Raw genomic sequence first — 16,886 nt, 5'->3', positions numbered from 1 at the left:
AGTTATTCAAGACGTGTAATGATCTTTTTTTTTCCTTCAGGGGATGAATGTGTCATTTTACACGCAGTTTTCCTGTTTCATAACAATTTCTATTCCTCCCAAAGTGTTGATTAGATTTTAATGGACATGAGATTAATTTGAGGTGAATGACAAATATGTTTGAGCCTCCTTTAATTCTCAGTGGATTTTTAAGTGTTATTAACATGTGCATAACTAATGTCACTATTAGGCAAATAATACTGGTTGCTGTGTGGTTAAATGTCCTAACATCACATCATACTGTGATCCACTTTTCGGGACTTTCTAGTTTTTTCCGAAAAGGTTGATTCTGTACATCTGGACGTAGCGTTTTCAGTGGGAGAAACATTTCATCATTCATCCAAGTGACTTCTTCAGTCTCAGCTGACTGCAGGTTTCCCCAACCTTATAAACAGTACATTTGCACAATGATGGAAACTAGCACCACTGAATGAACAATGGGCTGGGAGGTCAGTTCCTTGATCATTAATATGCAAATTGTCATGACCATTGATAAGCTGATGTTTATTGTAAACCTACACACACGGATCAATATTTAAGGTTTGACTCTCATCATCCACTGGAGCACAAACTGGGTATCATCAGGACGCTACAACACAGAGCGAACACCATCCCCACAGACAGAGAGACAGCGGCCAGGGAAGCAGAAGAACATCACATCAAGAAGGCCCTGAGTAAATGTGGTTATCCCAGCTGGACTTTTGTCAAAGCTGGGAAGGCGCCTAAAGAAAGCTCCAGCCGATCCAGGAGAGAAGGACAACCGCTGCCTAAGTGAAAACCTGTAGTGATCCCGTGCGTGTCAGGAGTTATTGGAGCAGTTGAGACGCATTTTTTCTAAACACCGGGTCTCTGTGGCTTTTAAACCCCAAAACACGCTGAGCCAAAAAGTGGTCCACCCCAAGGATCGGGTCCCCCGACACAAACAGAGTAATATAATGTACACTGTGAAGTGCCAGGAGGATTGCCAGGACTTATACATTGGGAAAACCAAACAACCTCTGGTGAAGCGGATGGCACAACACAGAAGAGCCACCTTGTCAGGCCAGGACTCTGCAGTCTATGTACACCTACAGGCCAGTGGACACTTTCAAGGATGAGGATGTACACATCCTGGACAGGGAAGAACGCTGGTTTGAGCGCGGAGTCAAGGAGGCCATTTACGTGAAAAGGAAAAGACCATCTCTGAATCGAGGAGGGGGCCTAAGGGTACATCTTTCACCATCTTACAATGCTGTGATTGCAGCCATTCCCCAACTCTCTGTGAATGGGACTCATGGCCATTGACCAGTGGTCTTTGGTCAGTGGTTGTTGATCAATGGTCATGACAATTTGCATATTTATGATCAAGGAACTGACCTCACAGCGCATTGTTCATTTAGTTGGCTGGTGTCAGATATTGTGCTCATGTACTCTTTATATGGGGAAACCTGCAGTCAGCTGAGACTGAAGAAGTCACTTGGATGAGTGACGAAACGTTTCTCCCACTGAAAACGCTGAGAAGAATCAACCTTTTTGGATTTACTTACCTGGATGATTGAGAATGCATCAAGACATTTCTAGTTTCTTGTTTGTTTGATTTTTACTTTGGAAAATTGAGTCGTTCTGTTTTTTGTTTTTTTTCTTGTTTTTAATTTAACTGGTGGGTGAAGTTATGTTGATTACATCCATCTTTCACATACAGTCCGTGTTTTAGCCTAACTTTGTAGAGATATTTAAGTAACAGACATGTTATTTATTCTATAGTTTACTTCATTAACATTGGGTATATTTTTAAAACGCTGTCTTTTTTTTCTTTTTCTTTTTTCTTCTTGTTTCGCAGACGTCACCTGGAAAGTGAAAGCCAATGACCGACCCTATCACCAGCTGCCAGAGTTTAAGAAAAAAGTCTTTCTGTGCATAAAGAAGAGCAAATACTCTGTAAGTTTAGACATTACATTAGCATGCCATTTAATTTACTTATCTGCAGATTCACTGTTGGTTGTGGTGTAAACCAAACCCTCAGCATACAGAGCTGAACATGGCACACCCTAAACAAATACCAGGGCAGGTGTGTATTTTCCATCAGGGATCCCACTGAGAGGGTGCTTTATAAAATATGACGTTTTTATTTTGTACGCTGTTCAGTTATGAATGGAACTGTAGATGAATAATGGGATGAGGTGGATGTAACTCGATGAGAGTTGGGTGTGCTACACTGGAGTAAAATGAGAAAATCTTGTTCTTTGATTTATGTACAGCTTTTTTTCATCACACAGTTCATTTGTTAAATTTGTCTCCCTTCATGTGGAAAACCATTTAAAGTACTTGGTGCTGGCTGTGTGGTTTATCCTTCTAACAGCCGGTTAACACGGAAGAGATTTTTATGCTTAGGGCTTCGTGTCACTGGCCTTTGTCAAGGTTGAAACCTGATCACCCTGCTGGGGCGGCCTTTCTTTCACCAGCAAACACAGTCAGATACGGTAGATCCTGATGCCAGGAGATGTTTAAAAATACTCGTATCTCTTCTGTAGTTCTGTGGATCTCTAGATTGTTTTGGTATTAGCTGCCCAAAATGGATATGCCTGCCTTCTCTACTATATAATTGAAGCCACATAGCATTGCCTGGTGGTGCTAAAGTGTCATAAATTACATCAATACCACTGCATAATAACCTGTTGATGGCGCCATATTTTTTGTGTGTTAATCTAAAGAAGTATAAGTATATTCTGAAAAAGTTCACATTTAATGCATGTAGTAAACAGATGCCAAAAGCTTGACGTCTTAATAAAAACAGGTGCAGTCCTGTAAATTTAAAAACAAAAAAAGCAAAACATAAATACGCACCATGATTTAGTAGCTTGTAGAGTTCATTGATGTGTGCGGGCATGGTAAAATCTTAAATGGATCGGTTCTTATGTAGCTCTAGAATACTGTGGTATGAAGAGGAGTTTATGGTTTATGGTCAACTCAAAATGGCTGCGAGACGAACCCAAATCATTACGCCTCCACCACTGTGCTTGACAGTTGGTATGAAGCGTTTCTGCCTATATGCTCTGTTTAATTTCTCCAAACACAGCATATAGGCAGAAATTATTTCCAAACATCTCTATTTTAGGCTCCTCTGTCCAAAAGACATTGTTCCAGAAGTCTTGTGGGTTTGTTTGTTTGTTTGTTGTTTTCTTTCAGATGCTGCCATGTTCTTTTCAGAGAAAGGCAACTCTAAAAATTCCAAAAAAAACACTCTTGTTCAGTCTTCCAATTGTACTGTCATGAACTTTGATATTTAACATACTACCCATACCTGTAGAGTCTGCAGTGTAGCTCGTGTTTTATTTTTGCATTGTCTCTGAGCATTGCATAGTCTAACCTTAGGGGGAATTTGGTTCATGTCCACTTCTGGGAAGATTGTGCTATGGCGTGAATAAAAACCTGAATGCTTCAGACTAGCAAGATGCCAAAACATCAGTGCATTTCAGTGCGTTTCTTACTGTTAATTGCTGTAAAAGTGGTTAATAGTATGTAGTTTTTCAAAGAACCGGACATATTCCTGAGGAAATGCTCTTTTTTTTCATATTGATGATGACTGACATCTCTAGCTTGAATAAGACAAAGTTTGGAAACCTTTCCCATTTTCTCCCATGAAATTTTGCAACAGAAAATGAATTTTTATTAAAACAAAAAAGAAAACAGCTTCACCTGCAGGTCTTAGTCTGAAAAGCAATCCGCTGTTCCAGACTAGAACCTTTGGCCAACTGCTTCTGTTTGCTTTGATATTTATGTGAAGGTTCAACATAACAACACAGATACAGTATGGAAGCATAGCCTCAGATAGAACAATGTCCATCACCCCATTTGACACCAGCTGGGGGAATCTGCCCTGAGCCAGCTCTTATCATTCAGCACCAGTAAGAAGAGAGTCTGCCCTCTGTGAAATCAAACTCTGAGCTCTCCTACAGTGGCAGAGCTTCAGTGTCTTGCTCAGTGGAAACCAGGTGTAATAAGCAGAGTTTAGATGGTTATCTGTAAATGAAACACAGCATCAGCTCAGTACTGACAGCATGATAAGTTTACTGGTATGTGCTGAATATAAAAACATATGGTTGATGTGTCACAAATATTATTTTGGTTGTATGATAAAGTGAGTGGAAGATTTAAGATAATAGCAACTTAATTTACTCATTATTAAAAAAGGTCTGGGAATTATTACTCACATTTAACAGGCTGCAAGCTCCCCAAAAATACATATACATCTCCCAATTTCTCAACCCTACTTTCTGCAGAGCATCTTTGTCTTTCTAACCAGAATCGAGAATTTTATAACTCTTGCTTTATCATAAACATGTAGTCTTCAAGCCTAGTCTGAATTTACTTTTGTAGTAGAATTTTGAAATCAAGTTGTTTTTAAATAAGCTGCCAAAATAAGCTCTTGTGTGTAAAATGACTTGTTTTTTGGAATAGAGAAGAAAGCAAATTGTTGTTTTTTTTGTTTTTTTTCTCTGCAGGGAAATGCCATTAAGACATACAAGTACAATGTCATCACCTTTCTGCCCCTGAATCTGTATGAGCAGTTTAAGAGAGTAGCCAATATCTACTTCCTGGCTCTGCTCATCCTACAGGTATATATATATTACTTCTATGCATTATCTGTTTTGTGACTGACAGCTTTGCAAAGAATGGGGATCAGTGAGTGCCACCAAATGTCTTGTTTGTTTAGATTATTCCAGAGATTTCTACTCTGCCCTGGTATACTACTCTGATTCCCCTGGTCATCGTGCTTGGAATCACCGCTATCAAAGATCTGGTGGACGATCTGGTAAGATTTGGTCTTTGGAAGACATGCGAGGTTAATTCTTCAGTCATTGTCTTCTCGACTTGGCCCTCAGGTGCAAACTTGCATACCCTCATTGTTCATCTTGGCAAAACAACATGCAGCAACGTTTTTATCAGTTCAAAAAAATTAACTAGCGATATATTTTCAGTTTTCTTTGTAGAAGAACGAGGAAACTGTTCAAGTTGACTGGCTGCTCCTACAGCTACTCTGCATAGTGTTTGATTGTTTTATTCTTCATGTTCTTATGTGTTTTTCCTTCAGGCACGCCACAGGATGGACAACGAGATCAACAACAGGAAGTGTGAGGTTCTACTAAATGGCAGGTTGGAAGAAAGCTGCTTATTTAAAAAAAAAAGTTTTTTTTAATCAATTTAAAAAAACAAAACAAAACCCATTTCCCATTTTTTGCTTTTCTCTTTGCTTCAGGTTTCAAGAGGCCAAGTGGAGGGAAATCCAGGTTGGAGATGTGGTTCGTCTCAAGAAAAATGACTTTATTCCGGTATGATAATTCACCCAAAGTGTTTTTTTGCTACAAGTTTGCATTAGTTTTAATTTAAATCAGCCATAACAAGCTCACATAACGAGCACACACTTAATTTATTTTCTTCAAAAATCCCTATTATGATATGGCCTGGCCTGTATTTATATAGCGCTTTTCTAGTCCCTAAGGACCCCAAAGCGCTTTACATATCCAGTCATTCACCCATTCACACACTGGTGATGGCAAGCTACGTTGTAGCCACAGCCACCCTGGGGTGCACTGACAGAGGCGAGGCTGCCGGACACTGGCGCCACCGGGCCCTCTGACCACCACCAGTAGGCAACGGGTGAAGTGTCTTGCCCAAGGACACAACGACCGAGACTGTGCGAGCCGGGGCTCGAACCGGTAACCTTCCGATTACAGGGCAAACTCCCAACTCTTGAGCCACGATCGCCGATATGAATTGAATTTCAACTTTTTTAGCGCTATGGGACATTAAGATTAAATATTATTACGTGTAGACCAATAACCTCACTAAATTGATGTAATCTTTTCGTTAGAATCAGAAGGCATTATCCAGGATGTGTGTGTGTGTGTGTGTGTGTGTGGTTTCAGTGACTTTCATCACTCGCTCAAGGTGATGAGCGAGTGATGTAGTAAATTCAGTGCTCAGTTTTAACTTGAGATTTCACAAACTAATGGGTAACATCAAACAGTTGCATCCATTTTTATACTATCTGTGGTTGAAAGAAGTAAGTTTATGTATTTAGATTTAACTGTAGAGAAAAGGTACAGAAGAAAACTCAAAGATGGGAAACAGACTTTAGATGGACATGCTGAGGCCATTATGAGGTTCACTGTTACATAAACTAATGTGTCATCTACATAAAAGTTTACAAAAATATGTTCTTCAGTGTATAGTCATTTTCTTTATACTTTACTTAAAAGGGACTCCTGATTGATCCTGGAGGCACTCCACTCATCAAATGTATTTGGATTAAAATGTATCCACATCTGCTAAGTAAAAAGAAATGAGCTGAATAAAATGATACAGCATCGCATCATCCAGAACTTAAAATATTAGCTGATTGATCATTTAGTTTTGAACAAAAGCGAAAGTCTTAAGAAATCGCAGATGTGTGCCTTGAATCCTCCGAGTGTTTTATCAATTTGAAAACTCAAATGTTTATATTTTCAGATATTTTATTTATTTTTTTTTTTCACTCTGTAGGCTGACCTCCTGCTGTTATCCAGCTCCAACCCAAACAGCCTGTGTTATGTTGAAACAGCTGAACTCGACGGGTAAGAAATACAATACAATACAACATAAACTTTACTTATAGAGCACATTTAAAAACCAGCGGTATACCAAAGTGCTTAACATAAAAGACAGAAAAGTAACATGAGTATTATAAGGCCTCAGCAAAGTATCAAATATACTCACATGTCATTGCCACTAATACACAGGGGTAGTATAAAATGCATATCAAGTAAAAACATAGTAAAAGCACAAGCCATAAAAAATATGTATAAAGAAAAATAGAGTAAGTCTAAGAGTCAGGTACGAGCATTAACAAGCAGGAAAAGCGAGATTAAACAAATAGGTTTTTAACCATGATTTAAAAGATTGGATAGAATCGGACGCCCGGATTGCAATCGGAAGGTAATTCCACAACTCTGGTGCAGCCAGGGCAAACGCCCGGTCACCTCTAGACTTCAGCCGAGATCTAGGCTGCACCAAGAGACTGTATATCATCAGCATAGCAGTGAAAAGCGGTGCGGTATTTATCAAAGATTGCACTTAGAGGGAGCATATACAGTGAGAAAAGAATAGGGCCCGACACAGATCCTTGAGGAACGCCGCAGCAGACAGGTGCAGTGGAGGAGGAGCAAGTGCCCAGAAAGGGGGGGGGGGGGGGAAACACCATGTACTGTGCTATCACCATATATTAGGTTAAACTGTACAAACGATGCATTGGACTGTTGGAGTAGAGTACTGTGTTTGAGGAATTTTTATTTAATCAGTCTTTTTCCCCAAGTGTTCAGTCAACAAATTACTAACTGATAAGAGAAGAGCAAATTTGAAAAGCCTTTTCTAAGAACCAAACAGTCTTTGCTTATGCTCTGGTGTGTGACCGTGTTCTGCTTTTAAGAGGGAACACCTTTAAATCAAACAGATACTTGTATATGTGGTGCAGTTAGATCCTCCAATAGAACATGTTTACAGTCAATGGGAATAGAAATGAAATAAAATAGAAAGTGATACAAACAAAATCATAATCATATTTTTTTTTTTTTTTTTTTTTTGTAAACGCAAAGAAATGATTTGGGGATTTTTCTTTGTTTGTAATCCTTCTCCCAAAAGGGGTTGGAATCAGTTCTCAGGTCTTTGTGTATATTTTTCCGTTGCAGCGAAACCAACCTCAAGTTTAGGATGGGACTTCGAGTGACTGATGAAAGACTTCAGGAGGATCATCAGCTCGCTGACTTCAATGGTAAGAACTGGATCACCACAACACCCTCAGTCAGTTTGAATCCTGCTTACAGAAACAAGCTATTTCTTATTTTATTTCTCTTAACCAACACCTTTTTTTTTATGTCCCGTAGCTCTGATCGAGTGCGAGGAGCCAAACAACCGTCTCGACAAGTTTACGGGGATGATGCTGTGGGACAGGGAGCGCTACCCTTTGGAACTGGACAACATGCTGCTCCGCGGTTGCAAGATAAGAAACACTGACTGGTGTCATGGGCTGGTCATCTTTGCAGGTGTGTGATTGTTGTTTGTTTACAAAGTATATAAATAATTAAATATAAATGTAAAATATAAATGTGTGTGTTATTGGTTTTTGTTTCTAACTCAATACCAAATTGTACATTGTTGTGTTGTAGTTTGGCAGTTCCTCTTCTTAAAACATTGGTATTTCAAAAGTTTGGTTAATTTGATTGTAATGGTTAAAATGGTGAACTTATTTTACTGACTTCTTGTTGTAGGAGGTGATACCAAAATCATGAAAAATGGTGGCAAGACGAGGTTCAAGAGGACCAAAATTGATGAACTGATGAACTACATGGTTTACACAGTAAGCTTCAATCACCATTTTAACACACAGTGTATATTTTCATATCTATTATCTGATGCACCTCCTCGCCACAGACTGAGGTAAACGTTGGCCTGTATGGCTGAATGTGTAGCCCCAATCTTCCTGAATGTTTCTGTTTAAGTAATGCAAATATGCTATTGATGATGTTTGCTTTTTCTGAATATGTTTTGAGGTCTCCCCCCCCCCCCCCCCCCCCCCCCCAATTTCTTGCACTGACACTTAAACAATACATTTGCAATAAGTAAGTCAAGCCATACAAGTAGTATATGAAGTCTTCTCAACAGCTGCTTGGTGTCTCTCTGTTACTCCTCACCATAGATCTTTGCACTGCTCATCCTGGTGTCCGCGGGTTTGGCTATTGGTCACACATACTGGTATGAGGCTATCGGCACCAAGGCCTGGTATCTGTTCGATGGCAAAACTCAGACCCCCGGCTACAGAGGCTTCCTTAGCTTCTGGGGATACATCATCGTTCTCAACACCATGGTGCCCATTTCGCTCTATGTCAGGTACGTATAGCCAGACAAAATTAAGTGAAAACGATTATATTAATGCTTTTTGTGCTCACTTTCAGATTTGTGTGTGTTCAACAGTACACCAAATAAAAGTTTTTGTGCTTTGTCTACAGCGTGGAGGTGATTCGCTTGGGCCAGAGTAAGTTCATCAACTGGGACCTGCAGATGTATTTTGCAGAAAAAGACACCCCAGCTAAGGTACATTAACACATGCATGTTTGTTTTTCAATTATCTTTTTTAACTGATTTTTCCCCCCACTTTTATGCTGTATGTTGTCGAAGGCCTGTGAGTGTTGCCCCTCAATTAAATGGCCATTTCCGGTATTCATGAATATAATGACCTTTAAAGAGACAAAGAGTATTTGTGGGAGTGGGTTTTTTTGTACCAAACCACAATCATATGACATAAATGGAGAATATATGCTGTTTTGTGGTAAACCAGACCTTTTTAAATGGAGATTATTTTGTGAAAATGGCAGATTTTCCACCCTCAGTTGATCACTACAGCTCTGCTGCATAAACTCCTTCTTTAACTGTCTGCAGGCTCGGACCACCACCCTGAATGAGCAACTGGGTCAGATCCAGTACGTCTTCTCCGACAAGACAGGAACTCTGACGCAGAACATCATGCAGTTCAAGAAGTGCACCATCGCTGGACGCAGTTATGGTACTGAGGAGTTTTTGTTTCACACAAGGAAAAAATAAGATTCAGGGTGTGAATCCCCCCCCCCCCCCCCCCCCGAAAGAAAAGCCACCTGTGATGTTCCGGTGTTGGCTTTTAGCTTAAAGTCACCCAAACTTTAAGCTACACAGGTAATAATGGCACATAACTACCGGCAATGAAGTTTGTGCCAAATACATGTTTTTGATTAGCGGTAACAAAAGAAAAGCAGCAGTTTCCTGATCGGTGGCCTGTGGCACAGCTTTGAGGGAGTTAAAAGATAGAATCAAATGCAAATTAAAGCAGAAAATGAAACCAATACATGAATCTAGGAAAATATGTTAAGTAAATTGTTGGGTCCTGTATCAACTCTATTTAAAACCTCTCATTGATGTCTTTGAGTGTGTTTTTTGTTTTTGTTTTTTGACAGTTGCTGTACTGTGGATTTGTAATTTTGGCATTAAAAGTTTGTTTTGTGGGGGGTTGTTTTTGTTTTGTTTTTTTCCCACAGGTGATCCAACTACTGCTGAGGGTGTGTCACTGGAACGAGGAAAGGTAAAATCTAAATGACTTTAAAGAATTTGCATGAGTAGAAACAAATGAAATATCAGTTTGATCTTCAGCGATCTGTAAAAATAGTCCCCCAAAAAACCCTATAAACCCAGGAAGTGATCCTTTTTATTCTAAAATACAAGTAAATAAATGATAAATTAAGTCATAAAACCTTTTTCTATTTCATGTCAGCCGGTGGACTGGAGCTGGAACCGCTACGCTGATAAGAAGTTCCAGTTCATGGATCATTCCCTGGTTGCCCTTGTCCGATCCAAGAAGGATAAAGATGCCATGGAGTTCTTCAAACTGCTCTCCCTCTGCCACACCGTCATGGTGGAGCACAAAGACGGTAATCCTACAGTCACATAATATAGGTCCAATTAAAAAGAAGACTGCAGGTACTGACTTCTGCTTTTGTACTGTCCTCTCAGGTGATCTCATATACCAGGCAGCGTCTCCTGATGAGGGCGCCCTGGTCACGGCTGCCAGGAACTTTGGTTACGTGTTTCTGTCTCGTACGCAGGACACCATGACCATCAGGGAGATGGATCAGGAGATGACCTATGAAATGTTGGCGCTTCTCGACTTCAACTCTGACCGCAAGCGCATGTCTATCATCTGTACGAGCACACAGCCTGACATAATGTGCTTAAATACTTCTTTAGTTGTACAGTTATCTGCATTCATGTGAAGCTGCAAGGGAAAAAAACCCCATCAAACTTTGAATCAGAAACAAAACAAAGTACCAAGTTACTGAAGGATGAGCAATGAATGAAAAACGGATGAAATGCCACCCAAAAACTGAACAAATCAAATCTTCACTAAATCATGAGAGGATTTTGTTATGTTTCTACTCAAAATACACAACTGGCTCAGAACTCAAAAGTATTTGAACAGTTTTACTTGTTTTGGACAATCTTTAATATAAATGCATATGTAGTTAATCCTAAACATATTCTGTAATTTCAATATGTGTGGATGCTGCATGACCTGGACGTGGATCCAGATCTTGCTAAAACTGTCGCTACTGCACCACATGGCATCTTTTTATAGTGTAAGGAATATAGATTGGATATAAATGGGCATATTGCTTCAGGGCCTGAAAAGTGAAACCTGTGATCGTACACCTGCCTTCTTTCTAGTTGTCAGCAGGGGGCAGCACCTCTGGATGCAAACAGAAGTGCAGCCATTTAGAAATCTAAAGGAAATGACCCTACTTGTACTTCTACTTTTGATTTCAACAAACAGGTTCCCGATGACTTTATGGTCTCAGTCAATAGTTTCAAGTCTTATTCAACGCAGTATGATTTTATTTCTCTAAATTCTTATTTTTAATTTAAAGTGAAATAGAATATAAAGCAGGGTTTGTTTGTTTGTTTTTGTTTTTTGCAAACTGGCAAAAATTACAAACTTCAAAAAAGGTTTCCAAACGTCACTATGACTACAGTCTTTTTATAGAAATAACTAAAACAAATAAGAGCAATATTATCAAAGCCATTTAGACTGGACAGATTGGACCTGCTACTTTTAACTTTTTACCTCACTGAGACTTGGTTCTGTCTAATTACCGCTGATTTTTCTATGTATTGTCTTTTTAGTGAAGTTTCCCGATGGCCGTATTCGTCTCTACTGTAAAGGAGCAGACACTGTCATTTACGAGCGTCTCTCTCCCAACTCCAAACATAAGGAAACCACCCAGACTGCTCTTGATGTGAGCTTATATTGTTTAATCTCATTTGCAGCATGCCAGATGCTTTCTTTTTCTCTCAGGAGTAAACAAAGTCAACATTTTCATGTTTGCAGATCTTTGCCAACGAGACCTTGCGGACGCTGTGCTTGTGTTACAAAGACATCAGCGCTGAAGAGTTCGAAGCCTGGTCCAGGAGACACAAAGAGGCCCAGGTGACCATGAATGACCGTGAAGCTGCCCTGGACGCTGTGTATGAGCAGATCGAGAACAACCTGATGGTGAGTGAGAAATGACTACGCTTTAGTTTCTACATACATGTAGAATTCATTTTAATGTTTTAATTAAAAAATTTCTTCTGCTAAAAATCTATCGGATTTTAAAACAAGAAGCTCCTGTTACAGCTAGTAATGAGTTTTCTTGCATTTAGCTAATTGGGGCAACGGCTATTGAGGATAAACTACAGGATGGAGTTCCAGAAACCATTGCCAAGCTGGCTAAAGCAGACATCAAGATCTGGGTCCTGACTGGAGATAAGAAAGGTACCATCACCCCAAAGTGCAAAAGAAATAAAACACCTGTATCACATGAATAACAGCGACATGCCTGAGCTGGTTAAAGTAACAATTTGGATGAATTGAATCTGAACTGATGACAGAAGTTAAAGAACTCGTGTTTTTCTCTTCATAATTTATCCCCAGAAACGGCAGAGAACATCGGATATTCCTGTTCACTTCTGACAGACGACATGGAGATCCACTACGGAGAAGATGTCAAGTAGGTTGACAAGAACATTGCAAACGACATCCCAAGGCGGACTGTCCCAATTCAATTCAGTTTTATTTATACAGCGCCAAATCACAACATCGGTAGCCTCAAGGTGCTTTATATTGTAAGGTAGACCCTACAATAATATAGAAAAACCCAACAATCACATGACCTCCTATGAGCAAGCACTTTGGTGACAGTGGGGAGGAAAAACTCCCTTATAACAGGAAGAAACCTCCAGCAGAACCAGGCTCAGGGAGGGGCGGCCATCTGCCGCCACCGGTTGGGGTGAGAGAAGGAAAACAGGATAAAGACATGCTGTGGAAGAGAGACAGAGATTAATAACAGATATGATTCGATGCAGAGAGGTTTATTAACACATAGTGAGTGAGAAAGGTGACTGAAAAGGAAAAACTCAATGCATCATGGGAATCCCCCAGCAGTCTACACCTATTGCAGCATAACTAAGGGAGGATTCAGGGTCACCTGATCCAGCCCTAACTATATGCTTTAGCAAAAAGTAAAGTCTTTCTGATCTTGAAAGTAGAGATAGTGTCTATCTCCCGAATCCAAACTGGGAGCTGGTTCCACAGAAGAGGGGCCTCTTTTTTTTTTTTATTTATTTATTTTTTTTATTTTAGATTAGATTAATTTCACAGATGTAACATTTTCTTTTTAACATGGAACTTGATGATGATGTGTCCCATCATCAAGTTCCATGTTAAAAAGAAAATAACTTGATGATGGGACACATCGCCATCAACACATCAGAAAACAGTGAAATGAAACCATTGCATTCTGTTTCCATTCATAATTAAAGTGTTCCAACCATCTTTTATACTATTTATGGTCCCAACTGTGTTGCAGTTGAGCTCTGTTATCACCTGTATTGTGTGTCTACAGTGAGAAGCTAACCAGACGTCAGGCCAGCAGAAGGGATGACCCTCAGGCTTACCGTCGAGGCAAAAAGAAAACGGCCGAACCTTTCTTTCCCGGATCAAACAAAAATGCTCTCATCATCACTGGAGGATGGCTGGTGAGCTTTCTTCAACAACCAAAACTATTTTAAAGCTACTATAAAAGATGAATTGGTAGTACTAAAAAGACTAGCCAATGTTGCAGTCTAAAGATAAATTTAATATATTGCCTTTAGTACAGTTTCCCTGCATGGTTTACATACTAATCTACTCTCTTTATTCTTTTCAGAATGAAATTCTGTATGAAAAGAAGAAGAAACGCCGTCGTCTGCGTCGTCTGCGTCTAAAGAGACGTCAACCTCCAAGCAACCCTCAGGACGGACAGCCGATGGATGATTGGGAGAAAGAGATGAGACAGGTTTAACAAATAACTTGAATTATTGTGAGTAAGAAGAATTTTTGTCTTCATGATATTAAATCCAGTGAAATGTTTCTCTTTACCGGTAGATTGACTTTGTGGATATGGCTTGTGAATGCGAGGCGGTCATCTGCTGCCGTGTAACACCGAAACAAAAGGCTAATGTGGTGAGTTTGGTGAAGAAGTACAAGAAGGCTGTGACACTGTCCATCGGAGACGGAGCCAACGACGTCAACATGATCAAAAGTAAGGACACAAGCAACTCTGCTCACGCCAAGTGTGCAAGATTCTATGAATCTGCTCTAATATTTCTCCCCGTCCGCTCTCCCTCCAGCTGCAGACATCGGTGTCGGTATCAGCGGTCAGGAGGGGATGCAGGCCGTCATGTCCAGCGACTACGCCTTTGCTCAGTTCCGTTACCTGCAGCGCCTCCTGCTGGTGCACGGGCGCTGGTCTTACATCCGAATGTGCAAGTTCCTGCGTTTCTTCTTCTTCAAGAACTTTGCCTTCACTCTGGTCCACTTCTGGTACTCCTTTTTCAGCGGATACTCCTCACAGGTCAGCAGCACTGTGAAAGTCATCCCGTTGATTTTAGTCTGAAAAGAAGTGAATGTTTGTAGTATCATAGCCATCATTAGACTAACTTTTCATGGAGTTTGCCCATTATGACATGTACTTTAACCCTGTGAAAATTGCAAATGTAGTGAGTAGCTCCTAACAAACACTGAAGCTCATTTCTGTTGAATTTTTAATCCATGTTCAAACATGGCAAAGAGTAAATGTTCTCCTGCTGGAAGACATCCACAGAAAACGCCTTTCACACACAACCTCATTTCCATTAGTCAACATCAACTTCTCGGTTTAATGTCTAAATTTGCACCTTGGTCACTTTGCCAAGGGGTCGTAATGTTAACCTTCAAAGGTTTTTACTGAGCAACACCTAAAAGAATACTTTTAACGGTGCATACATCTGAATGCTCCAGTCGCACAAGAGGCAAGAACAAGATTATGATAGTGCAGATGTCTCTCCTACATCTTCAATTCCTCAGCCCACTAAATAGCATGATTGCTTTGGATTAGGTTGTGCAGTGAGAAGTGCAGATTTGCGGTGCTTTACTTCTAAAGTACTCAGTGATAGATAATACTGAACAGCAACAGAGATGATGAATGATTGTTTTCCTTCCCGCAGATCACCTTTGAAGACTGGTTTATCACACTCTACAATCTGGCTTACAGCAGCTTGCCTGTTCTACTTGTTGGACTTCTTGACCAGGTAAAAGCTGAATTTGTTGTAGACCAAAGAAAAGAAAACTCTAACTATGAATAGCTTTTTTTTTTTCTTCATATTTTTCTCATAATTTCATGGCACAAAGACAGAGTTAAAGTTTAGTTGAGTCATTCTTCAGTAGATTTTTTTTTTTCTTAATTTTTGGCAATCATAAAATGTTCCCCGATATGAAAATCTGCTTGATTCCTCTGTGCTCCAATAACAAACTAAAAAACCCCTTTGCCCTGGAGTCAACCACCTCCTTCTCTTTCTTTCTCTGTTGTAGGATGTCAACGACAGACTGAGTTTAAAATTCCCCAAACTCTACATTCCCGGTCAGCAGGGGACGTTGTTTAACTACAAAAACTTTTTCATCAGCTTGTTCCACGGCATCTTCGTCTCACTCATCATCTTCTTCATACCTTATGGAGCCTTCCTGCAAACCATGGGGCAAGACGGAGAAGCCCCCTCAGACTATCAGTCCTTTGCTGTCGTTGCCGCCTCGTCCTTGATTTTTATCGTGAATCTGCAGGTTGGGTACAAATTTCTGAGCATGTGCAGTGCATAAATTTTCAGTTTTTCCTTTTAGGAATTGTAATTTGGATTTTGTGACTTATTTGAAGTATTGATGCTGTCAAAATATGGAGCTACTCAAGAATATTGATACTTGTAATGGCTTTTATGTAAAATATCCTGTCTGTCTTTTCTCCTTCCTGTCTTGTCAGATCTCCTTGGATACCTCCTACTGGACTTTTGTCAACTGCTTTGCAGTTCTGGGCAGCATAGCCATCTACTTTGGGGTCATGTTTGACATCCACAGTGCTGGGATCCATGTCATCTTCCCCTCAGTTTTCACCTTCACAGGTTAGTTGACCACAGCTTTACTAATTTAAGCGGTTTGACTGTTATTCAAAAAGCCAATAAGGGTTGACAAAGTATTCTAAAATTCCTGTGTTGGTTGGCCTCCAATTTAAAGCCTGCTTCAGATTAAATTGCTCCTACAGGATCTCTGGCCAGCTGAAGCTGGAATATCACTGACAAATTACTTGTTGATATATTAAACAATAATCTCATTAAGGCAACTTCATCATTCATTTGTAGCTTTGAGTGTAGACACTCCTTACAGCTGGTTGTCAAGAAAAGCATCTGTCTCTTTAACTGCTAAATCCTCTACAAGTTGTCAGTAAGTCAGACTTTGACAAAAGGCTTTTTATTTTCTTTAGCATAAATGCAATAGCCTTTTACTAATAATTTTACCCAATGACAATCATGTCCAAGTATTGAAGGCCCCCACATTAAACCCCTCATTCTTCATTTCTCTGTTAACATGTGTGTATTTATATGTTGTGTTTGTAGGGGTATCATCAAATGCTTTACGTCAGCCGTACCTGTGGTTAACCATCATCCTTACTGTGGGCATCAGCCTTCTGCCTGTCATCTGCATCCAGTTTCTCTCTAAAACCATCTGGCCCTCTGTAGGAGACAAGGTGAGACCTCTGCCAGTGCAGCGACAAGCCTGCTGGTCATTTTCTGACCTATAAGCCTGAACCCTCTCAGGGAAGGTGGGGGAGTCCTGGGTGATGGGCAATAAGATGCTTGACATACATAAATATATTAATAAACTTAAAACAACATAGCTTTAGGTTTTTTCTTTTGTTTCTTTCATGCAT

General features: G+C 40.0%; 1 protein-coding gene across 1 annotated transcript in view; it reads left to right on the top strand.

Annotated features, from left to right (window-relative positions):
- Positions 1-16,886, top strand: part of atp8b1 (ATPase phospholipid transporting 8B1) — a 35,621-nt gene that overhangs the window by 16,794 nt on the left and 1,941 nt on the right. The window contains exons 3-29 of the mRNA XM_019361315.2: positions 1,859-1,956; positions 4,521-4,634; positions 4,733-4,831; positions 5,111-5,172; positions 5,276-5,348; positions 6,562-6,632; positions 7,743-7,825; positions 7,938-8,096; positions 8,322-8,410; positions 8,750-8,940; positions 9,060-9,144; positions 9,490-9,613; positions 10,119-10,162; positions 10,352-10,508; positions 10,591-10,779; positions 11,758-11,870; positions 11,963-12,127; positions 12,277-12,388; positions 12,548-12,623; positions 13,518-13,650; positions 13,821-13,949; positions 14,039-14,195; positions 14,284-14,507; positions 15,139-15,222; positions 15,503-15,748; positions 15,942-16,080; positions 16,573-16,703. Coding sequence (XP_019216860.1) covers positions 1,859-1,956; positions 4,521-4,634; positions 4,733-4,831; positions 5,111-5,172; positions 5,276-5,348; positions 6,562-6,632; positions 7,743-7,825; positions 7,938-8,096; positions 8,322-8,410; positions 8,750-8,940; positions 9,060-9,144; positions 9,490-9,613; positions 10,119-10,162; positions 10,352-10,508; positions 10,591-10,779; positions 11,758-11,870; positions 11,963-12,127; positions 12,277-12,388; positions 12,548-12,623; positions 13,518-13,650; positions 13,821-13,949; positions 14,039-14,195; positions 14,284-14,507; positions 15,139-15,222; positions 15,503-15,748; positions 15,942-16,080; positions 16,573-16,703 — 3,347 coding nt within the window. The remainder of the gene's footprint in view (positions 1-1,858; positions 1,957-4,520; positions 4,635-4,732; positions 4,832-5,110; positions 5,173-5,275; positions 5,349-6,561; positions 6,633-7,742; positions 7,826-7,937; positions 8,097-8,321; positions 8,411-8,749; positions 8,941-9,059; positions 9,145-9,489; positions 9,614-10,118; positions 10,163-10,351; positions 10,509-10,590; positions 10,780-11,757; positions 11,871-11,962; positions 12,128-12,276; positions 12,389-12,547; positions 12,624-13,517; positions 13,651-13,820; positions 13,950-14,038; positions 14,196-14,283; positions 14,508-15,138; positions 15,223-15,502; positions 15,749-15,941; positions 16,081-16,572; positions 16,704-16,886) is intronic.

Source organism: Oreochromis niloticus, linkage group LG7 (assembly GCF_001858045.2).
Source record: "Oreochromis niloticus isolate F11D_XX linkage group LG7, O_niloticus_UMD_NMBU, whole genome shotgun sequence".
Lineage (NCBI taxonomy): Eukaryota > Metazoa > Chordata > Actinopteri > Cichliformes > Cichlidae > Oreochromis > Oreochromis niloticus.
This window is presented reverse-complemented; position numbering and strand designations above follow the sequence as displayed.